This window comes from Chenopodium album, chromosome 19 (genome assembly GCF_948465745.1).
Source record: "Chenopodium album chromosome 19, dcCheAlbu1.1, whole genome shotgun sequence".
Classification (NCBI taxonomy): domain Eukaryota; kingdom Viridiplantae; phylum Streptophyta; class Magnoliopsida; order Caryophyllales; family Amaranthaceae; genus Chenopodium; species Chenopodium album.
In genome coordinates, this window is record NC_137852.1 from 37641709 (window position 1) to 37664922 (window position 23214).

General features: G+C 36.7%; 2 protein-coding genes and 1 long non-coding RNA gene across 4 annotated transcripts; 1 reads left to right on the forward strand and 2 right to left on the reverse strand.

Annotated features, from left to right (window-relative positions):
• Positions 1–1920: 1920 nt before the first annotated feature.
• Positions 1921–11510, reverse strand: LOC145595394 (uncharacterized). The gene is made up of 4 exons (XM_081651793.1): positions 7959–11510; positions 7017–7273; positions 5339–5932; positions 1921–4428 (listed from the first exon to the last, which is right to left on the reverse strand). The coding sequence occupies exons 1-4, from the start codon at positions 11307–11309 to the stop codon at positions 2064–2066; spliced, it is 6567 nt and encodes a 2188-aa protein (XP_081507919.1). The 5' UTR covers positions 11310–11510; the 3' UTR covers positions 1921–2063.
• Positions 11511–14185: 2675 nt separating this feature from the next.
• LOC145595395 (putative disease resistance protein RGA1) lies at positions 14186–18039 on the forward strand. 2 transcript variants are annotated; one of them, XM_081651795.1, is made up of 2 exons: positions 14186–17458; positions 17952–18039. In XM_081651795.1, the coding sequence occupies exon 1, from the start codon at positions 14283–14285 to the stop codon at positions 17436–17438; it is 3156 nt and encodes a 1051-aa protein (XP_081507921.1). In that variant the 5' UTR covers positions 14186–14282; the 3' UTR covers positions 17439–17458; positions 17952–18039. The 2 variants fall into 2 exon arrangements, with proteins under 2 accessions (XP_081507921.1, XP_081507920.1); XM_081651794.1 differs by having other exon boundaries at positions 17854–17961.
• Positions 18040–19750: 1711 nt separating this feature from the next.
• Positions 19751–21916, reverse strand: LOC145596015 (uncharacterized). Its single transcript, XR_014103064.1, has 3 exons — positions 21785–21916; positions 20452–20558; positions 19751–20335 (listed from the first exon to the last, which is right to left on the reverse strand). It is a non-coding gene; the product is annotated as an uncharacterized LOC145596015 (long non-coding RNA).
• Between the last annotated feature and the right edge of the window lie 1298 nt (positions 21917–23214).

Below are 23214 nucleotides of genomic sequence, written 5' to 3' on the forward strand. Positions count from 1 at the left end.
AATCAACCGCAGTAGTAAAAGCTCGAATTTCGAGTAAAACCAATGATGAGTAAAACATTGAACTTCACCATTAACAGCTCGAATTTCGAACACCGCCATTCGAGCTCGATTTGCTTTTGATGGAAAAATGATTCTTGAACTCCGCCATTAACAGCGTCAACCAAAAGCTTTGATACTCGAACACCTGCTTTCGTCACTTCCTTCTTCGCTTTCTCTAATCAACAAAATACTAATCGATTCAAATTACATGATTTCTGCAACTAATTTGAGTTGCGGAGAAAGAGGAGAGAGATGGTGGATTGTTGAGGAGAGAGAAAGAGAGGAAGGAAGGGTTTTAATACCTGGCCATTATAACCTATTTTCTGATATATATAACTTATTTCCTAATATGTTTAACCTATTTTCTGATATACATATATATAACTTATTTTCTGACAATTATAATATAATATCTGATATTTATAATCTAAAATCTGACCATTATAATCTAATTTCTGATCATTATAACCTAATATCTGACCAGTATAATCTAATTTCTGACCATTATTATCTAATTTCTAACCATTAAGATTTTTTTTCCTATTTATATGACCGGACTCACGTGAATTTGTTCGACACAAAAATTTTACTCCCTGTGTCCCTTTTTTACGTTCCTGCTTTCCATTTTGGGTATTTTAAAAATACATTCGTACTTTCCTTTTTTAGTAAAATAGATTTTTATCAAATATCCCAAATTATCCCCTATTATTTTGTTTTGCAATTAATGCTTTTTCTATTTTATCACTCATATTTTCTCACTCTTATTTTCTCACTCCTCTAAAAAAATACAGAATCCATGTGCATCAATTTAGATGAATATGATTGGCCCTTTTTTTTCACCAAAAAATGTTATTGGTCCTTTCTTTTCAAATGATTGCTGACATGTGCATCATTAAATATTATTTTATCTTTGTTTTATTCAAAGACATCAATTAATGTCTTGTAATTCCCATTGTACTTTGTTTTATTGTATGTTTTATTGTTCTTTGTTTTATTCCAAGTTTCTTAATTCCTGTGTAATTTTACAAACAATAATGTAAAAAAGGGACGAAGAAAGTACATAACTACAAGCTAGCTGGTGTGAAACTGTGGACATACTCCATTTGTTTTGAAAGCCACAATGACAAGTGATGTAGATAGGATTTGATCTCAAGTCTTGAATACCACCTATCAAGACTTTAACCAACTAAATTAGTTGATCATCCACGACATACTCCATTTGTAGCTTGGCAAATATATATTGCTAGATAGAGTAATGTAATTTCACACATTTCAATGGGTGAGCTGGTTTAAGGTATCCTATGTGGCAAAATATAGACCACAATAATATAAAGTGCCCGAACTAATGATGTAACAAACAATGTTATATACTGTAATAGTATACAAGTAGGGGTGTCAATTCGGATAATCGGATCAGGTCTGATATGGTCGGGTCGGGTTGGGTAAAATTTTAAAGTTGAGTCATACTAAATTGTTATGTTCACGCGAGTCCAAATCTAAATCGGATAATTTTCGGATCGGATCGGGTGTACTTTTGACACCTCTAAAACAAGTACTTACTCTATCGAACACAAAATGGGTCATAAAATGATGGTATGATGAGACAGTGATCTCACCTCCAGATATATAATGAGACAGCTTCCTAGCGCTTTTCATGATCCCCTCTAAAACAATTTAAGCCACCATTACATTTTGCACATAAAAGAGGAGTGACATCAATAGTAACCATAAATTTGAACATAACTTCGTACTAGCTCTACTATGTCACATGTAATTATCGAGACAAATCCTCTTTAGCCTGCAACTCAATCATTTCCAGCAAAAGGCCTTCGCATTAACAGCAGTCTTTGCACCAAAATTAAGCAAATTTGCAGCCTCGGCTTAAACAATGAGAGCATAGCTTTATATTCAAAATTTCAAAACTTGACTGTATTGTACATCGCCTAATGATCAGGAAATGACTACAACTACATCTGGGAAACAAAAATTAATAGAGTATGTATACTATTCAGCAAATAAAGTTGTCACCTGAGTAGAAAATAAGGATTGAAACTATCCCAAATCTGAATATCTTTCAGCAAATCTGTTATCAAATGGTTAGCCGAAGCTCCAACCATGTCCTCGTGTAGTTTAACAACTACGATGTACAAGTTGCAGATCAAAGGGTTAGTGAGGAATGGTCTGATGGACTTCTCTAGTTCAACAACATCTGAAAGAAGACACCTGCTGTCTTCAACTCCTGCATGTAAATTGTACTTCGAAAGGACATAGACGCCAAGAAGATTTCCATATAAAGGTAGAAATGCATCCCTGTGGTTCCCCACACCACCGATCCAATCATCTCCTTCAAGCTTCCTTATATGCTCGCAAGCAACCAACAACTGACTGAAGAAGTGACCCCTCCATTTCCTCAAATAAGTAAGTAGCTTGGGTCCTTGTGTTGTTGAGAGCTTGAGATTTTCCAAACTAGAGCAGCAAATTTGACAAATAAGCAACTTCTCTTCATGATAATTATCAATTTCCTCGTCAAAAACCCGTCGGACAAGATCACCCTTGGGCACGACATAGCTTGCAGAATCTGATATCCACCTCAGAAGATAATCAAAGTACCTGTCCCAATGGCCAAAGTTCAACAAAAGGAACTCAAAGCAAAGTTCAAGCACTCTTTCCACCTGAGCAGGAACCACAACTGCAAGAGTTCGGCCCCGAAACTTTGGAGGGAAACATTTTTGTACCTCCAATGCAAGCTCCTTTCTGATGAAAACATCCTCATCTTCCAGCAACTTAATGCATGTGAACCAGATATCTAATAATAGATAACCCAACATGTTAGCAGAATTCGGAGGCTCAAACTGCTGTTCACAGTTTTCAGAAGGAATGCTGCCATTGGTGACAAATGAACTGATAAATTCAGCCTGTTCCAACAACCCAGATGCCACTACTGATTCTGCAGCAGCCTTGCGCAAATTTACTTGCTGAGATGCATCACTATATTGCTTGATAAGGCAAACAAAATGTTTGATCCATCCACATAAAAGGGTGCATCTGTTTACCTCTTCTGGTTTCCCATTGCTAACATTGGGAAGAATGCTGCAAAGAAAACCTATAAAGCGCTTTATGCATAATCCAAAGCAGCATATGAGTGCTTCCAGAGTTTTTGTATGTCTCACAGAATCATGTATAGAAACCAATTTATTCCAAAACAGCACAACTGAATCAAAATCCATGTCTCCAATATAGACAATGTCTCCTGAACATTTATCACTCGATTTTTTAAAATGCAACAGGTTCCAAGCAAAGATAATCCTAAGAATATAATAGCGACACTTATGATTAGTTTCTGATGACAGGAGTCTAATCAAAGTTGTTTGTAAATTAGCATTTGCCCAATGTGTAATTGCTGCAACGTCACTGCCATTTTGATCATCACCTAATTCTATCGCAGTAGTCTTAACAAACTGGATAAGCCACTTTAATGTTGCAAGACGCACTTCATATGAAGCATCTGACATGTAACAGGTTAGTCTTCCCTCAACACCAACAGAACCATTATCAACTGAAGAATTTGCTTTCAGCATGATAGCAGAAGACTTCTTTGGCATTGAAATTCCTTCGACAGCATGATCTTCATATAGATAGATAGAGTGAAAATAAGAAATTGCAGCTTGTTTGCGAAGTTCCGCAGCAGTTGGATCATGAAATGATGACTCGGATTCTACAACCAAGCACTCTGAAGATAATTTTGACAGTAAGCTGCAAATGACATCATAATTTTTGCTTGCCTGGTGTGTTCCAGCAATACTGAGCATATGATCAAGTACCTTCAGGAAAGACGCGTTGAGAATAGGACATGAACATAGTGTGGGATTCCCAATCCATGAACACTTGTTAAGTGTCTTGATTAAGTCGTAGAGAATCATATCTTTCATCGAAAAGTCAGCAAGGTTTCTACAATTGGCATCTAAAAGAGCACTTAGCTGTAAGAGTATCCCATGGATGGCGTTAAACTGAATAGAAGAGCGTGCACAATGATTATGTGTTGCTTCTGTTTGATTGACAGAATTTGGCAACCCAGAGGCAATATCAAGCAAGACCAAACGCAATTTCTCATTAGAAACCAGACCTGTCAGTGCTCTAGATGCAAGCACGCGAATACGCATATTTTTTTGAGTTGAGCACCTTTGTATATATGGCATGAATAGAAAAGGATCCAAGCAATCTCCTGCTTCACTTGCAATGGGTGAAGGCTTAAGCCTTGATAACAGGATCAACACAGGGCATAAACTAGGGTGAACAATGCTAGCCAGCTTAGAATTTGATTGTCCACCTAGTAAAAACTCAGTGGCGACTTTCAGTTCATTAGATACAAATGAATGCAATAATGGATACCTGAATAAAAGAAAAAAATTAGTTGCTAGCTAGAAAACAACAATGAATGTACACAGACAAAAGTGCATCTACTTGTAAAAACAATGATGGCAAAAGTGGAGGACTGCTTGTGATGACGGTGGTGCTGGGGAGTGTGGGGGTTATTAGTTTTCATATTCGGCTACAAATTGGATCACTGGCAGAAATCTAAGATTCAAGCAAATGTCAATTTATTGTCTACATATACACTTTGATGGACCCCCTCGAGGATAATATCATAAAATTGGAATATGAAGTAGAATAACCATTCAGATTTCATCTACGACAATCATAGTTTATTTTATCCAATTTATATGTACTAGGTTTTGATTTCTACTCTAGATGTCATACGACTTTAATTTAATAAACAAGATTAATTAACGAAAAAAAGGTATTTCGGCATCATTGAAAGTTGCTTTTAGGATGATGAAAGGAACGGAAGAGTAGCAATTGTAGAAGTAAGATAATGAAAGTAAAGAGCTATTGCAACACAGAGAAAAAGGGAATGCAGCATCTGCATTAAATGGAATCACACACGTACACAATGAGCAAAGAAAAGTGGGGTTGGCAGAAAAAAGAAACAGCAGGGAAGAAACCAAAGGAGCAAATGGCCTAAGAAATCTCAAAAGACAATGCAACACAATTGTAAAAGAAGATGAAACTTCAATACTTGAGCAACACAAAGCAAACGAGAGGGACCAGAGGGGCAGAGGGTATCATTGCAGTCACACAAGTAGGCAACAAAAAGACGAAGGTTGGATACGGAGGGGAGGAAAGAAGGCAGCAATCAGAAAAACACACATGAGCAAACCAACCACAAGATCTAAAAAGAAAGCATATATTATTATGCAAAATTGAATAGTAAAGCTGGTTAGGAATTTGGTTCTTTTACCTGTGGAAAAATTCCAGACTAGTAAGAGCACGCCTTGATGAATCTCGTTTATGTACATTAAGAAACCCAACCATTCGCCGGACCAAGGCTGTGTATGCAAGGCATGCACTATTACGAATTTCCCAATGTGGAGAAGAGAAAGAACGTATGGAGATTATCATGGCTTCCGCAGCGAAACCTGATGTATCAGTTGCTAAATTGGCATCATTGAAAGCTGCTTTGAGCACATTAAAAGCATGCACAGTTGGAATAACACCTTCAACACGAATCTTTGCAGACGTTAAGTTTTCATTGATATCATTTCTCTGCATAAAGCCATTTTCTCCATCTGATACACCAATTGATTTGTTTTGCAATTTATCAACTATGTTTGGTTCAGCTTGATCAAGCAATGACCCACCAGCCAGTTCTATCAACCAGCGGAGTGCCTGTGGGAGCAGTTTTTTAGGTGAACCTTGTGGCTCTGAGAGAAAGAACGCACTGAACGCAGCAGGTATACCTGCACTTCTTCTTAGCAAGTCATCTACTGTTTGTCCCTTAGCCACAGTTCTTTCCATAAGCTGTTCCATCCAAGATTCTGTCAGCTGACAAAGCCTGCAGAAGAAGATTGTATTCAGAGATATTCATCATACAATATTACAGTTAGTTATCAAACACACCTAAGATAACTATTTCAACATTTAAGCAATACATAGCGTGATACCAATTTTTACAAGAATTAGATGAACATGTCCAATAATCTTCATACAACAGACATTATCTTCTAATAAAAAAGGTAGCTTCAGACAATGTGAAACATCAATAGTTCTACCTCCCAAACAATCAAATGTCTACATGGAAAAGACTAAGAGGGTTTGTACTATCAAATTTGAGCAGACAAAGCCAGAGATAGATGAGAAAAGATTGAGATTTAGCAAAAGTGGAACAAGGATTACCAAGTTGACAAAAGATGCAGAGTGATGATGCTCCCTGTATCTTTAGAATGGACTCGCTTATATCTTTTATAATAACTAAAACAAATGCAACACCAGTTCGAGGGTAAAACATGTGCCCCAAACAGATGCAATTATTATATATCCTAATTTATGCAGTCCCAATTTAGTCTACACCAAGAGTGTGCACACACACAATAACAAAGGATCTTTTCTACATAGTGGTTCTTGATTCCCCAAGGGGCACTAAGGCCTTGTTCTCTTCACCTGATTTTTTAAGGTACGGGAATGTTCTATTTACAGATTAAAATTGAATTTTATGGATTGATTAGAACATATCTTTACTGTCTGAAACTGATTTTTATGAAATACAGAGTAAACTAACTTTCACTGATGTACTACCGTAGTTGTCTAATAAAATTACTAGTTCACACAGATAAATTTTACTGAACACGAACGATTTTTACTGGTTAAATCTAACTTTTACTTATTAAGTCTTCATTCTAAAAATTAAAAACTGATTTTTAGTGAATATACATATAAATTTAAGAGAACAGAGCCTAAGAAGTATTTAGACGGTGACTTGGAGACAACCAAACAGAGCACACTAACACAGGGCACCAGTATGGCACCCTAACTTTTCTACAAAATTCTGGATCTGATCATGATCGGATCAAAGTTCAAACAACAATGTGTAAACGTTATGCATTTAAATATACTCTATAGAACTTAGCAAACCAACAGACCTTGGATCATCAGAACAGAGCAAACGATTGCAGAGTGCAGTAAATCCGGCTCTTGTTTTATCGATAGCGCCGTTATGTTTCATTTTAAGGAGAACTTCCAAAAAGTGGTTCCCGATGACCTCTAGTTGGCTCACATCAAGAACTGCATCAGAAGTGGGCAACAAATGATCCATTGCAGCATCGGCAGATCCTTCACCAATGGATGTAGCAACTGGCAACGGGATCTTTCTAATAATGGTTCCAAGAAGAAGACTGACCTGAAAATAAAAGATTTAAGGTCCTTATCTAAAATAATTGTAACTCATTTGCATATGTTTTTCCTTTTCCTTTTTCCCGTGATATCCTTGAAAAACTCAGCTCTACTCTTTCCTCTCCCCTCTCCCTCCCCGTACATGTGTGTGATTGAGTGTGAGTGTGCACACGAGCGTGAGTGTGTGTTGTGTAAAACAATTGATAGTGCAAGTTCACTAAGTGGGTGAAACAGGAAAATAATATCTCCTACTCTTACAGAAATTCTTAAATTTCAAATCATAATCATATAAATTCCTTAGGGAACATTTGGTTTGCAGAGTATTATAGGGCTGATATCTAGAATGAAAACAGGATGGTTTAGTTTGTAACTTGATTTTTGTACCAAAGTTTCGAATGATTTTTTTTTTTTTTCATTTTATTTGATACCTGAAGTGTTGTTATAAGCCAAACCCACCTCCCCCCATAGGTCTCTAAACCCCATACCTTGAGGGTTTGAGGTATGGATGTAAGATTCTTAAAATTATCGACCTTTGACCATTCTAAATCCATATCTCATACTAAGAGTTCATAAACCAAACACCCTAATTAAATCCTGATGAGTAATGACGATAAATGTTTAATAAGAGGCAACTTAGAGAAATAATCCTATCACACTGAATTATAAAACTTCATAATGATGAGGGAACATACCTCTTTCATAGCAAGCCAACAACCAACCATAACAATCTGCTCTGCTGGTCTAACATCTTCTTTTTCCTTCAAATCTTTTGATTCACCTTCCAGTACAGATGATGGCGTAACTATCTCATCTAGACATTCCAAAAGATCTTCCTCAATGTCATCCATGTCTTGAGGCAGATGCCAAGCATCGGCAGAAACCACCCCAAGGGCCAGTGTTGTTATTCGCATCACCAACTCCAGGAGTTTCCCCAATGCACCTCTCATCTCAGGAATGCCTGACATGGCTACATCAGAGTTCCAATCTAATTCCTCAAAGGCATATCTTAAAGCAAGCAAGACACCATGAGCAAAGCTATTCTTGCAGGCTTCAAATAGATCCTTCTCTCCTTCCTCTGCAGCAGCTTGCAGCCAATCTATAAGTGAATTAATATATAGAATAAGTGGGAGTTTGGATTCCGAACTTTGATGTTCCTCATTTCGGGATTCAGCCTCTGATTTATGGCAAGTAACATTTCCTGAAGCTCCAATAATCCAACCAAGATCCAGAACATACTTACGGAATATAAGCCTTAAAGCCAAAGCCCCAGCATCACTTTCTCTTACCCGTGGACTGCAAACCAACTTTTTTGCCCATAATATAACTTCTTGCACCTTGTTCTCACTTGAGATTCCAGGGAGAGGTGTGGGGAAACTTAAAAGTATGCGGAAAGAACTCTCTCTTAGTCTATCCCAACTATCAATTATTGAGCCAACTAATAACATTGTTGAATCGGGTCTGGTAAGTCCTTCACTAAAAATATATAGATTTTCAGCAGGCAGAACATCAGAGTTTCCTTTCAGCGGAGGTACTATGGACCAAACATTTAACATTATCATAATTAGCTCCATCGCCATGATTTTTCTCTCATAAGGAGCAGAAGGATAACATGAGAAATATAGAAAGCAACTCAACCATTTCATAAAGTTGTATAGGTTATCTGCTCGGCTAACAATGATTGCATCACCACTCTTATATGGAGAGGATGTATCATTCTTCTCCCAGTCAGATGGTTGCCAAGTCCCCTGTTTGATTTGTCGCTCTAAAGTTGTACGGACCCGAGAAAAGAACTTCTTAAAGATACTGGCCCACTTCATCTGGAAAGCTGTTGAGCAACATCTCATATTCAAAGGCACTGCTACTCTCATCAGATTGAGTTCTAAGGATGAAGGTAGACTGGCAGTCTTAGGGCTCAAGAAAAGTGTCTCAGCCGCATCTACACGAAGTGACTCATCCACATGAGTCAATGCCAACGTAAGCCACTCAGCTGGAATGTTAACAGGAATTCCCTTCAAATAGATTAAAGCATGTTCTTCTTCAAGCTTGCACTCTTCAGCAGCAGATGCAAGATTATGACTAGACTCAATATCCCCATCAAACAGTGCAAGTGAACGAGATACTTTAAGCAAAGAGACCAAAACCGCCACTTTCTGCTCAATACCAAATGAAATGCCCAAACAGCTCAGTTCTGCAAATACCAAGCCAGTATCAACTCCAACAACAATTGAGAGGAAGGAAAGCATAAAAAATATACTATCAACATCCACTTCCAGTAAACTTGGCAAAGCATAGGTGTTCAAATTTGAGCGCAACTTAGAGACTCCAGAAGCAAGTCCATAGAGAAATGGAGGCAAACAATGACCTCGATATATCTCATACCCTTTTCCAACACCATTGCTACCCCAACACTCATCACGCAAACACTCAAGGAAACACTTCAAGAAAGATGTAGCTGCAGAGCACACATCGTCGTCTATGTATGCCTGTACCACTTCAAATAGCAAATTAGGGCTCATGCCAAGGAGAGTTGTGGCTCCCAACCTCTTAGTGAGAGAAGCTAGAGGAGCATACCTACCTTTACACCGAGCACCAAGACAAAGAAGATCAGCTGCAATCTTCCCTAGGAATGTATTAAAATTTGCATGACTATCACCCTTGTAGCTAGTGGCTTTAATGTCTAAGAAGAGATCAAAAATAAGATGAACTTGTTTCACAGTTTGGCTTAAGGGGTCTTCTAGATTATTCCATATAATTCTGAGTACACGAGCCCCTAGATCCTTTGGGATCGGTTCAAACTCAGTATCAAGATCAACAAGATCAGACATAATAGATGTTTTGATCTGTTGCAAACAGATCTGCATCACCGTCAGAGCATGAAAGTTAAAATGGCTATCATTAGGGTTCTCACAGTACTTGCAAAGCTCAGGCAATATACAATCATACAATATACTCTGTAAACATCTATTATCACTTTCATCAGTACCATCAATTTCAATTCCCTCTGATTTTATAACAAAACGAAAATTGAGCACTACTCTTGAAACTGCAGTAAGCACCCCTCTTATGAAGCAAAGCCTACTTAATGGAGAAAATTTACGGAGTTCAAAACACAAATCTCCATTATAAGGAATTTTACTTAAAGCATTCGTGAACTCCATATCCGAATGATCTATTAAACTACATATTTTCCTTTCAAAAACACCTTCCATAATGAGATACCCAAGCTCCTGAGGATTAAGCAACACCTGAAATGCAGCACATAAACTCACACCAGCTGCCACATAACAGTCCCTCGAGAAAGCAGATGATTTGAGTATTTCTACGATGACTTCAACAATCATTTCTGAAAGACTAGAACCATTAAGGACCATTCCAGATTGAGAGCTACCAGCATCAACGATTTTCGAAGGAAACCGCTGAAGCAAATAATACATACAAGACAAAGCCTCCTGGCACTGCTCCATCACAAGAGGCGAAGGTCGTGCCAACCCATTTGTCTCAGCAACCACATAATTCAATCCAGTAACAATATCTAAAGCCACTAACACACAACACTCCTCCACAACATTCACTAAATACCCCAACTTCGGTGTACTCATCATCGACAACGCCACCCTCGACACACAAAACCGCTTCCCTTTCCCACACAACACACCATACTCCTCACAAAGCTCTCTAAAACACCCACCAATCAAACCCCAGAACTTCTTATTCTTGGAAAGAACAGACAACATAGTCCTATGCAAAGACAATGAATTCTCAAGAAATAAAAGTTCCAAGTACAATTTCGCCGCAATCGAAACTAAGTTCTCATCAACAGCTCTTAACAACAAATCATTGAATGAAACAGCAACATTCTTAACATGATTAACTTGGGTATAAATGGAATTAAGGGAATCAAGATGGGTTAATTCAGTGCAAAATTTTTGACACAATTCATTAGATTGCAATTGGGTAATTGAATTCATGTAAGATTGTGGGAAATTCACAGCACTGTAGGTGAAACGATGGCGATGCTGTAAAGCTCGCCATTTTGCTGACATTGTTGAAATGGTGAAGTGGGTATTTTAATGGGTGTTAAAAACTGCAACTAAATCGAACAAAGAGAAAGAAAGAGAATAACTTAGCTGTTGAAAGTTCGGAGCTTTGAGTAGCTCAACTGCTGCCTTTCGTTCTCAGTTGGTGTGTGTGCCGGGGAGATGGAAGGATACCGGCCAAAACCCTAACTTTAAACCCAACTAGGAGGGAATTTCATACTCCGTATGAATCATATCTTATACTTCTAGTTCTAGTCCCAACGATTTGTCAAAATAACATTAATACGCGATAGTAATTAACAAATTTTCCAATACAAAACGTTGACTTTTTTTTTTTAAGGTACGTAGAAGGATTTTGACTAATTTTTTGGTTCAATAAATGCGAGTCGGACACTTTGAGAGTGAGGGGGAAGGGTAAGGGATCCCCCACCTTCAAAGTGCCTTTAGTGGAGATTGAACCCCCAACCTCAAGGTTGGAAGACACAATTCTTACCACTAGACCAAACTAAGCTAATATATAATGACTCTTAATTACTCGTATCAATATACAAGTTGACATGACACGAACCGAACACGAAAATATTAGGTTAGTGTCATTGTGTCAAGGATTTTCGACACGTTTAATTAAGGGGGGTGTTAAATATCGCCAACATTTATTATGAATGGACAATCATGCCCTTAATATTTCACCACTATCTTCCCTCTTGCAACCAATCACTAACACCTTAACACCACCCTAATCGGCGACGACCACCACCACCACACTAACCGGCGACGACCACCACCATCCCCTCAATGACGACCCACCACCTTCCTTCGTCGGCAAGAAGGTGGTGGTTTATATTTATTTCCGGCAACCGTACCAACCGGAGCCCAAAACCGGTTACCGGCCACGATAATCGATTTTGGGCTCCGGAAATTGGTTACCAGCCACGGTCTGACGCCCAAAACCAGTTACCGTGCGCGGTAATCGGAGCCCAAAATCGGTTACCGTGCACGGTAACCGGAGCCCAAAACCGGTTATTGTGCATGGTAATAGGTTTTTTGCTCCTCTTACCGCGCACGGTAATCGAGCACGGTAACCGGAGCCCAAAACCGGTTATTGTGCATGGAAACCGGTTTTTTACTCCTGTTACCGTGCACGGTAATCGATTTTGGGCTGCGGTTGGTACGGTTTAAAAAATGTGCCACCGTTCCGGCGGTGAGGAAAGTGGTGGGTCGTCATAAAAGGTGATGTGGTGGGTTGCTGATCAAGGTGTGGTGGTCGTCACTGGTCAGAAGGGATTGTGGGTTACCGGGGAGGATAAGTGGTGGTGTAGTAGTAAGGGCATGGTTGTCCATTTACATCAAATGATGGCGGTGGTGATCATTTTGGATGACAGTGTTTAACAATCCACTTAATTAAAAGTGTCAGCATAACACGACACATTTACTTAAACAGGTAGGTTTAGTGTTGTGATTCCCAACATGAAATTGACAACACCTAATCTGCCTAAGAAAAAAAAAACATTACAAATCATGAAAATTTTGATAAATTTATTGTATGTGGGAAATATTTTTTCATATAACACGACACGAACCAGATAGGAAAAAAACGGGTTAGTGTCAAGAATTTCCGACATGTTTAATTAAATGGGTCAACGCGACACGACACGTTTATCGAATGGGTCGAGTTAGTGTTGAGACTTCTCAACCCGCTTAACTTCGAACACAAACACGACACGACACGATTGTCAGCTCTAGTTTAAATCTTGTAATGTTGATTTTTTTGTGTATAAAGCAAAAATATTTTTTACATTTTCTAAGATAAAAATGCTATATAGATTTTTATTATCGTTATACTTCTAATATTTCATATACACAAAATTAATTTATCTTTTAATAAAGATATTAAATCTTAATTATTAAAAAACTTAAGAATTAGATTAACAATCGTGAATAAATCAATAATTCATGAATATAAATAAACGAGTAGTTCGCAAACATAAATAAACGAGCTGTTCATCATGAACTTATTTGAACGAGCATATCTATGTTCATGTTCAGACTCATTTATTAAACGAGCTTCAAAATTTGTCCAAGTTCGGCTCATTTATCAAATAAACGAACATGAACGAGCTTCAACCGAACTTGAACCCGAGTAGTTTATTGATCGGCTTGGTTCATTTACACCCCTAAGTGTATTTAATGATTATATGTAGCTCTAAAGGCTATGTTGCCTATGTATAATATTTTTCCTCTTTATTTATCATAAAATTGAAAATTTCAAGCACGCAATGATAAAACACTAGTCCTTAAATATCTAACACGCGGCAAATCAAATATGAAGTACAAGTGAAGTAAAGATCTTGAAAGCAAACCAAAGTTAGGAACTTAGGACTACTTTAACTTGAAAAGCACTCTTTATTAAGTAGACTGATCCGAACATAATTTGAATAAATCATTCTTATATGAGATTATGAACCTATTCAAACCAATTCGTTTTCCAATTTTGATTTGGCCTAAATTTTGTTTTTAATCAAACAAAAATTCAAAATTTGATGAAATTACAAATTGTTTGTAAAAATGTAACATTGTCGTCACGGGTTAATGGGTTAATATCACCTATGTTACTTGGATTCTTCATTTTATCTCGAGTACTTTTTGTTAAATCCTCGACACTCTAACAAGGATATAGACATCATTTGGACTAAAATCATGGAAAATTTTCTCAATTTAATCGAGTTGAACATTTGAACACGTAATTACCGAGTCCATGTAATATGAGGAGTAGAATACCACTATCCCTATCATGCTATCACTACCAAAATAAACATGGAAAAGTCGAATCATATCTTTGAAATGTCAAATTTTTGAATCAATATTGTATGAAGGCAAGAAGCATTGATGTTATCCTACTTGGGTGGTCTCTAATAATCAACACCATTTTCGATCACCAATACTTTTTCTTAATCTCTCTAAAAATCTCTGCAACCAAAAATGGATGTTGCAACAGTCATGGCTGTTTTTCAAACTTTGGTTACAGCGCTGCAGTATACTCATCAGCTCAATGACAAATGCACCATCACTGGCTACAAATCCAAACTTGAGAGGCTTCGTGGTACTGTCGCTAAAATCGAGTCTGTGCTCGAAGATGCTGAGGCCAAGCAAGGGCTGTCTAAGCAGGAACAACTATATATTCAAGAACTCAAAGATGCAGTTTACGACGCCGATGATCTCTTTGATGAGTTTGTCACACTTGCTGAGCAGAATAAGCGCACTAAGAAGTTTCGTGTCCTTTCTCTGTTTACCAAGCTTGGTACTGCATACAATATGACTCAAGGGGTTAAAAAGATTGAGGAAAAGTTGAATGCTATTGTTTTAAATAATCAATTCAACTTGAAAATTGATCCTAATCCTATTAAGAATCGAAGGCTCGAGACAAGTTCTTATGTGGATGGAGCTGATATCATTGGCCGAGAGCTTGATTTGGAGAAGATTGTTAATGTATTGCTCAATTCTAATGTTCAAGTAAACATTTCTTTCCTTTCTATTGTGGGGATTGCTGGGTTGGGAAAAACTGCTCTTGCCCAACTCGTGTATAATGATGCAAGGGTCATAGCCACATTTTCTCTGAGTTTGTGGACTTGTGTCGCGGATGAAAATCAGGAGTTGCTAGACGTACAAGGGGTTCTTAGTAAAATTCTAGCTTCAACTACAGATGATAAGAATCATAAGAAATATGAGGGTTGTACCATGGATGGGTTGCAAAGCCAACTTCGAGCAAAACTTGCTGGAAAAAAATTCTTGCTTGTTTTGGATGATGTATGGACTGAAAATTATGAGCGATGGCATACATTGACACAATATTTTATGGAAGCTGGTGAGAAAGGAAGCTGGATTGTGGTAACTACACGTTCACGGGAGACTGCGAGAATTATTGGAGGCAGTCTAACACATGAGCTGCTAGGCCTGTCAAAGGAAGATTCATGGTGTTTGTTCAAAAAGGCGGCATTTAGCCCAAATCATTCAAACCTTCCTAGAGAGTTGGTCAAAATTGGCCAAGATATTGTTGTGGAATGTGCTAACGTCCCCCTTGCAATTCGAGTGTTGGGAAGTCTTCTGTTTGGCCAAGAAAAAAATAAGTGGCTTTCAATTCAGAAGCTGGGATTAGCAAAAGTTAATGGAAAAGAAAACAGCATCATGCCTACATTGAAGTTGAGTTACTATCAACTTGAACCCCGGTTAAAGAGTTGTTTTAGCTATTGTGCAATGTTCCCTAAAGATTTCGAGATGGAGAAGGATACATTGATTAGGCTTTGGATGGCACAAGGCTACATCCCGTTAAATGAACTTCAAAGCCCGGAAGATCTTGCAGAGGAGTATTTCTCGATTTTATTGCGAAGATGTTTCTTCCAAGACATTAAGAAAGATGAAAGTTATAATGTTATATCATGTAAAATACATGATTTGATGCATGATGTTGCTCAAGAAGTTGTGGGAAAGGAGATTTGTAGAGTGGAAACCATGAATGGGGATGTGGACAAAAAAGTTCGCCATCTTTCTCTAATACAAAGCAAATCTACAAATTATGTTTCTAGTAAGAGCCATGTACGTTCTTATCTTCAATTCGGAGAGTCGTGTAGAGATGTCAAGAAAATGGACCAGCTTTGTGTGGAATCATTACTTGCTAATTGGAAGTTTTTAAGGGCATTATGCTTGAGTAGTTCAGAGATTAAGAGTTTGCCGCCCTCAATTGGTGATCTGATACATTTGAGATATTTAGACCTCTCATACAATGCTGATCTAGAAGTTCTCCATGGGTCCATCACAAAACTATGTAATCTTCAGACTTTAATCTTAAAATGGTGTACAAAATTAAAAGAGTTGCCAAAAGATTTGAGCAAGCTGGTTAAGCTGAGGGTCTTAGATTTACAAAATTGTTATGAGCTGAGTTATATGCCAAAGGGTATGGGCGATTTGACTTGCCTTCACACTCTTAATTGGTTTGTGTTGGGGAAAACGAGTTCACGTAAGAACAAATTGTTTGATGTACTGGAAGATTTAAAAGCGCTAAAACACCTAAAAGGTTATCTTGAAATCGGCATCCATTTCATGAAGACCGCGGCAACAGCTTGTAAGATAGATGGTGAAAAGGAGGGAGGGTGCTTGGGAAACAAGGAACATCTGAACCATGTGTTCTTTGATTTCAGTTATGGTGAGGAAGAGAAAAGGGAGGAGTATGATGAAGCAGTGATGGAAGTGTTGCAGCCACTTAATTCTAGTCTCAAGAGGTTGACAGTGAAATCATATCATGGTGTGAGGATGCCACACTGGCCAGGGGAAGATAACTTGGCAACTTCTCTCCTTAATCTTGTTGAAATAAGATTTATTCGTTGTCGGAAATTGCAGCATTTGGGACAATTACAGCTTCCTTGGTTGAAAATGTTATATGTGCACAATTGCCCAAACCTAACAGCTATTCTAGAGTGTCCTGCATTGGAGTACCTAGATTTAGTCAACTTCAATAAGAGATTGGAAATAATACCAATATCAAGGGCCTCGACTTCTTCAACTGATGACCTTGGTTCTAAACTAAGGGAAATTAGAACAGACAATGTGGCGTGGCTTAATTCACTGCCCATGGACTCTTGTCGGGGAGTTGCAAAGCTGAACATAGGGTGGGACGGGAAGGTGGAGAGTTTAGGTGAAGTTAGGGAGGTGTTCTACAGTTGCTCGTCTTCTCTACAATCCTTGAGTATTGGATATTGCTACAATTTAAAAAGTATTGTATGTGGAGGATTAGAGCAACTTTGTGCCTTGGAGGATTTAGAAATTAGACGTTGCCCTGATCTGAGTCAATCAGAAGAAATAATGAGAGTGCATTCCTTTTGTCAATCCCTGTGCTCCTTGATATTGTTTGATCTCCCTCTGGTAGAATTGCCTGATTGGATACAGTACTTGAAGGCCCTCCAAACCCTTAAAATTTTCGATTGTAAAAGTCTGAAATGTATGCCAAGTTGGATGTCTAAACTCACCTCGCTTAGAGCACTTCAGCTCACATGGTGTTCACGAAGCCTCAACATAAGATGCCAACGTTCAAGTGGAGAGGATTGGCCCCATATTAAACACATCCCTTACTTTATTTCACTCTAAAATATGTACATTGCTATAAGGTAATTTTATCATCTTTATTTTATAAAAATCATTGTCTATTCTTCAGAATTGCATTGCTATATTATTTGTATCAAATGTAGCTTAGTTGCTGAGTTCCCTTTCATATATCCGTATTTGAATTTAATTTTAGTGTTGCTTGGATCTGATTTTTGATGTTATGGTTATCTGAAATGTAGTTTAGACTGTTTGCTTTTTCCATCATGATCTACCTACTGCTGGTTGTATCTCAATATTCTCTAGATTTCATTATCCATGATACAAGATGTCCAGATCAAATATACTCTCAAATACATCTTGTATTATCAAAGAAGCAAGTTAATTGCTGGTGTTTGCTGCTTTCGCATGGGCTACATGGTATTACCGTAATTCTGTGATTTTTGGGAATCCCTGGCAGAATAGAGATGTTGGTGTGCTGGGCTTCCTCAGGTTGGTGAAGGATTATAAGAACTATGACAAATCGGTTAATGTATATGCCTCTGCTGCTGTGTCCAGGACTTCATGGAAGGCCCCTGCTGCTGGTTTGATCAGAATAAATTCGGATGCTGCTGTTATTTCTGAAACAATATCTAGCATTGGCGTGGTGTTAAGGAATGCTCAAGGGACTATAGTGGCTGCTAAGGTGCAACGGATTATGGGGAAACCTTCTGTTAAGGTATTAGAAGCTATGGCAGCAAGAATGGGTGTGCATATTGCTCGTGATCTTGGGTATGCAAGAGTGAAGCTGGAGTTAGATGCCCTTACAGTTGCCAACCTGATCAAATCATCGACTGATGGCAGAGCACCAGTGGACCTTGTTATTGATTATATTCGTTGTTACAATAGGGTGTTTGAGAGTTTTGCTTGTTTTCATGTCAAGAGGCTGGGAAATTGTGTTGCCCACCTTATGGCTAGACAATACCCACCTGATGGTATTGAACAATTGTATGTTGATAGTTTCCCGCAAGGTGTTGTTTCCCTTGCTGAACTTGATGTTGGCTGATTATTATTTCTAACATATGCTCTTGGAGTGTTTCAAAAAAAAAAAAAAAAAAAAAAAAAAAAAAAAAAAAAAAAAAAAAAACTTACTCTTGATTGTGCTTCCAACTTGTCTCTGTGTTTTGAGAGTAGAAGTTTCAGTACTGCAACATGACTATTATATCTTGGATGAGTTTATGATCAATTTCCAGATGTAATGTAGTTTGCAGTAAAATGCATAGCTTAAAGACTTGCTTGTGCATAGAGAAATATTTGTCAAAGTTTGTTTTACTTCTTGCTAATGCAGTTTGCAATGGAGGAAAATAGATCGATCTTGGGAGTTTTGTACTTCTGCCAAATTTAAGGAAGTGTTCCCTAGGCACTCATTACCAAATGTCCCAGACTAGAGCATTTCTGTAGGTTTGGAGCATCGTCTGTCTAGGAATCTTGGGCGCGCTTATGACTTAATCAAGGAGCCTAACTTGTATTTTTGGCATATATGTTTCTTCAGACTGACTGACTGAGTTGCTGCTAACTACTATCAGAAAATTGTAATGTTCTATATTTGCAGGACATTACTTTTCAAATTTTCTTGCATTTTTTTTTGTTCATTTTCTAAGTATAAGCTGACCAAACTTCGATGATGTCTTTGTGCGTTCCCTTCAATTGTTTCGGACACATATCATAGAATATTTGTTGCGATGATCAAAAAATAATAATGTCAAGGAATCTTGGACTTAAAATCCTCCTCTGTGACTCTGATTCATAGCTTAGGCCTTTATATATATTTTTGTTGGGGAAGAAACAATTAGAGCTGCATAGCTGGTTCTGGATGAGGAGAGTACTGATGAAAATTTGTGATGTGCAATTCAGAGAGAACTCATTACAGATAAATTAAATTGGAGCTTCATGGAGAGCTATGTCTTGCTTCGTTGCAGCATTGAAGTGAGAATATACTCCGTATATGTTGGTATTAAAGTACTACAGAGCATATGGCAGCTAAGTTAATTATATGTGCTTTTCACTAACTACAAAATTTTTAATAGATAGCGGTTGAAAATGGCAATAGACAAATGAAAGCGTTGTTGTAAAGGGGGTATTTTGTACTACACTTTCCCCAACCGTTGTTAAATGTTTGATTTCTATTATTTAAATTAGTTTCAAATTTTAGCAAGCCATACAATACAGTTTCATAGCCTATGTAGGATTTGAACCTACATCATTGCGCAATTGCACATTGCTCTACCAATTGAGCTAATAGGCTTTACAATTAGAAATAAATTGATAATTATTAAAAAGAAAAAGGTTCATTAGAAAACCATGACATTGTGAGAATAGCATTACGAAAAAAATTATGGCATGTATGTTCAACGACACATATACTTCAACATCTAGCAACAAAACCTATCATATTACGCATATATCTACTTCAAATGTTTATTACTTGTAAACTGCCTGGCTATATATCACACTCAATCAATCAATCAATCAATCAAAGCCTTAATCCCAAAAGTGGGGTCGGCTAACATGAACCAAATTTGATTATTCCGTGTAGTCATCAACATAAATCTTTCTCCTCCATCCCTTACGATCCAAAACTTCATCCTCACGTAAATCCATGCACTTCATATCCTTCCTCACTCCTTCCAACCAAGTCATCTTTGGTCTCCCTCTTCCTCGTTTAATCCCTCCATGGTCCCACTCTTCCAAACTTCATCCTCACGTAAATCCATCCACTCTTTGGTCTCCATCTTTGGCTATATATCACACTAAGATAATAAAATTCAAGTTGTTCTCACTTGGGCTTAAGATTTATATGAGCTGCAAGATCCCTGGAAGATTACTTTTGAGAAGGTCGAAAAGTTGTTGAACCACCTTGCTCATTTCCAACCTTTGTATGCCAGGTATCTCTAGTGGTAGACCTGAAGTCATCATTATTTCCGTTTCTCATCACCATTAAAGCACTAAGCATTGTAATTTTATAGATCAGAGATTTTATTGATTAAAAAAATAAAAATTTCTATGAAAAAGAGCTGACCTTGAGCAGTAGCAACATGCCTTAATTCATGCACTACTATATATATCAATGTAGAAACTACAACATACGTGTATAACCATCAGTAAAAGACTTCTCAAATCCCTTACCTGCAAAATGGAGATGTGTTTACACATTCAATATTAATTAACAACGGTTGAAAGTAGCAATTCACAGCTGTAAGTGCTATTATAAGAGGGGGTACCATATAACAACGGTTGTAAGGAACCGTTGTTATAAGAGGGGTACTATATAACAATGGTTGTAGGGGAACCGCTGTTAAATGTGGATTGTGTATTTTCCACCATATTTGGCGGCAAATTTTATAAAATGATAATAATTACTCAAGCCTATGTAGGATTTGAACCTACAACCATGTGCAATGGCAAATTACTCTACCATTTTGAGCTAATAGGCTTTATATATATATTCTCCATCCAAATTATAAAAAAAAAAAAAAGGAAAAAACTGCAAAAAAGTATCAAGTAGTTTGATAATTGTTTAACTCCATCTACTATGTATTAAAAAGTAGAGTTTAAACAATTAAACTTCAGACTCAACACCAATAATCATCTCATTCGACCAATACATTTAAAAAATCATACATTCAGACATCAAGATAAAGCTGCCAAATAGGAACATGAACCTCAACTAAGAAGTGCAAAAAAAAAAAAAGCAAATTATTCACTTACGTTACATTTAGTAGAGTGGAAACTACATTATAAATTTATAACGATCAGTTGTGAGCACATAAACGTCTACATAATATTGAAATCACAGCGTATGATCACGCTAACACATCTACGGCTACAATGCACAAAATTTTATACTAGTTAAGATTTTTGTCAGGCTTTAATGCTTCATATGAAAAACATATCAAAACAAGATTTATAAATTAATTAACTAATACGGCTACAACGAGGCACTCCAGAATAATGGCTTGCAAAACTTACAATTAGGTCTTTCTTGTTTCACTATTCAAGCTATTCCAATATTTTTTTTTATTTTTTTTTTGAAGAAACAAGCTATTCCAATATTTTAATTTCATTCAAAACAACAATTGAACGATTTGAATTACGCCCTAAATACAGCAATTGAATTGCGCTAAAAAAGCAGACCATAAACAGCCCCAAATTATGAACTCGGAACTAGAAATTAACAGAGGGATTTAGAATAAAACAATAAAAACACCCTAATTAGTGAGAATTAGCGCTGTGATACAGACAGAATTATGCGGTTCAAGAGATATAGGATTCAATCAATATACCTAAACTAATACAAATCAAGCAATGAAGCCACAATCAGAAGAGGAATTCAAGATTAAATGGTTTCTTACCTTCTGATCCCTTAGCAGCAACGAGGACAGAGAAGGAGGAGATCTCAAACAAAAAACATAGCAGATCTATTCTGAATCGAATTAAGATCAAGCCACAAAGATATACGAAAAGTAAGAAGTTTTTTTTTCCTTTGGGCTTTCTGATAGAAATGGCGTGTTTTTTTTTTAGATGTTAGCCCTTCAACAGCGCCTAATTAGGGAGCCGTTGTTTTTTTTACAAAAAGGAGCCGTTGTTAAAAATACCCCTTCTAATTTTCTCAGCACGCCACGTAGGATTATAAATCTTTGTAGCCAATTAAATAAGAGATTATTAATTTTTTTTAAAATTAAATAATTCAAATGCCACGTAAGCAAAATTGACGAATGAGATTTTAAAGTTTAAATTAATTAAATATTAAATATTATCTTTTAATATTAAGAATTTTATCTAAACATATGACAAATTTTAGCTCATAAATAATTCAAATGCATCGCATGGGCTTCATCTAGTTTTTTTATTATTAATTTAAGATTTTTTTTATATAAAGATCATTCATTACATATTTGGATAAAATTCCTAATATCATAAGATAATTTTTTTTTTTTTTTTAAATTTTAGCACTAAAGTTTGATATCCTCCATCGGCTATGTGATATCGTGGCTGGATGATATCCTCTATTAGATGTTATCATATAGCCAATAGTGGATGTCATGCATCCAGTCAACAGAGGATATTATCCAGACAATAAAGGATATCAAAAATCTACTAGACTGACGAAATGTTGTTTAGTCAGTTCGGACTGACACAATACTTTCTCTTGTTCACTTTGTTGATTCTGAATCCTTTTGTCCTCAGTTGTTCAGTCTCAATTCTGAAATCATATTATACTTTATTAAATTTTTATTGAGTGAGATTAATGAGATAGAATTTAAGACAAGTATAATCTAAACTAGATGAAAGCCCGTGCGATGCAAGGTTTTTTCATACATAAATCTCAAAAAGAAAAAAAATTCGTATAGATTCTAAGTTTTTTTTTTAATTATTTGATTAATTTTACTATTTAATAGCTCCGGACAAAAAAAATCACTTAATGTTTTAATTAAAGTGTTATTGTCTATTACAAAATTATTTTTTAATGTAATTTATAATGCGACTTTATTTATTGTTGTTTTGTATTTTATTTGTGGCTATCAATTACTTCGTATATGAAAGCTAAATTTAAAAATATGAATAAATTGTAAATATGATATCTTTCAAAAAAATTATAAATACGATATTTATCGGTTACATATTGGGATATAATCTTTAATGTGATTTTTTTAATTTTTTAAATAATTTAAATCTTAAATCACCATTCGTTGTTTTAAAAAAATAAAAAAACATGTATAATGTTTATCTTCTATTTCGATAGAATCACCAAATTCGTTCACACCTATATCTCTTCCATCTA

Excerpts from the sequence above, each read along its gene's own strand:
- LOC145595394 (XM_081651793.1), bottom strand. The coding sequence starts at position 11,309 with ATGTCAGCAAAATGGCGAGCTTTACAGCATCGCCATCGTTTCACCTAC. Across the intron at positions 7,274-7,958 it reads GTTGGCTTGCTATGAAAGAG|GTCAGTCTTCTTCTTGGAAC; the intron begins GTATGTTCCCTC and ends TTTTATTTTCAG. Across the intron at positions 5,933-7,016 it reads CTCTGTTCTGATGATCCAAG|GCTTTGTCAGCTGACAGAAT; the intron begins GTCTGTTGGTTT and ends CTTCTTCTGCAG.
- LOC145595395 (XM_081651795.1), top strand. The coding sequence starts at position 14,283 with ATGGATGTTGCAACAGTCATGGCTGTTTTTCAAACTTTGGTTACAGCG.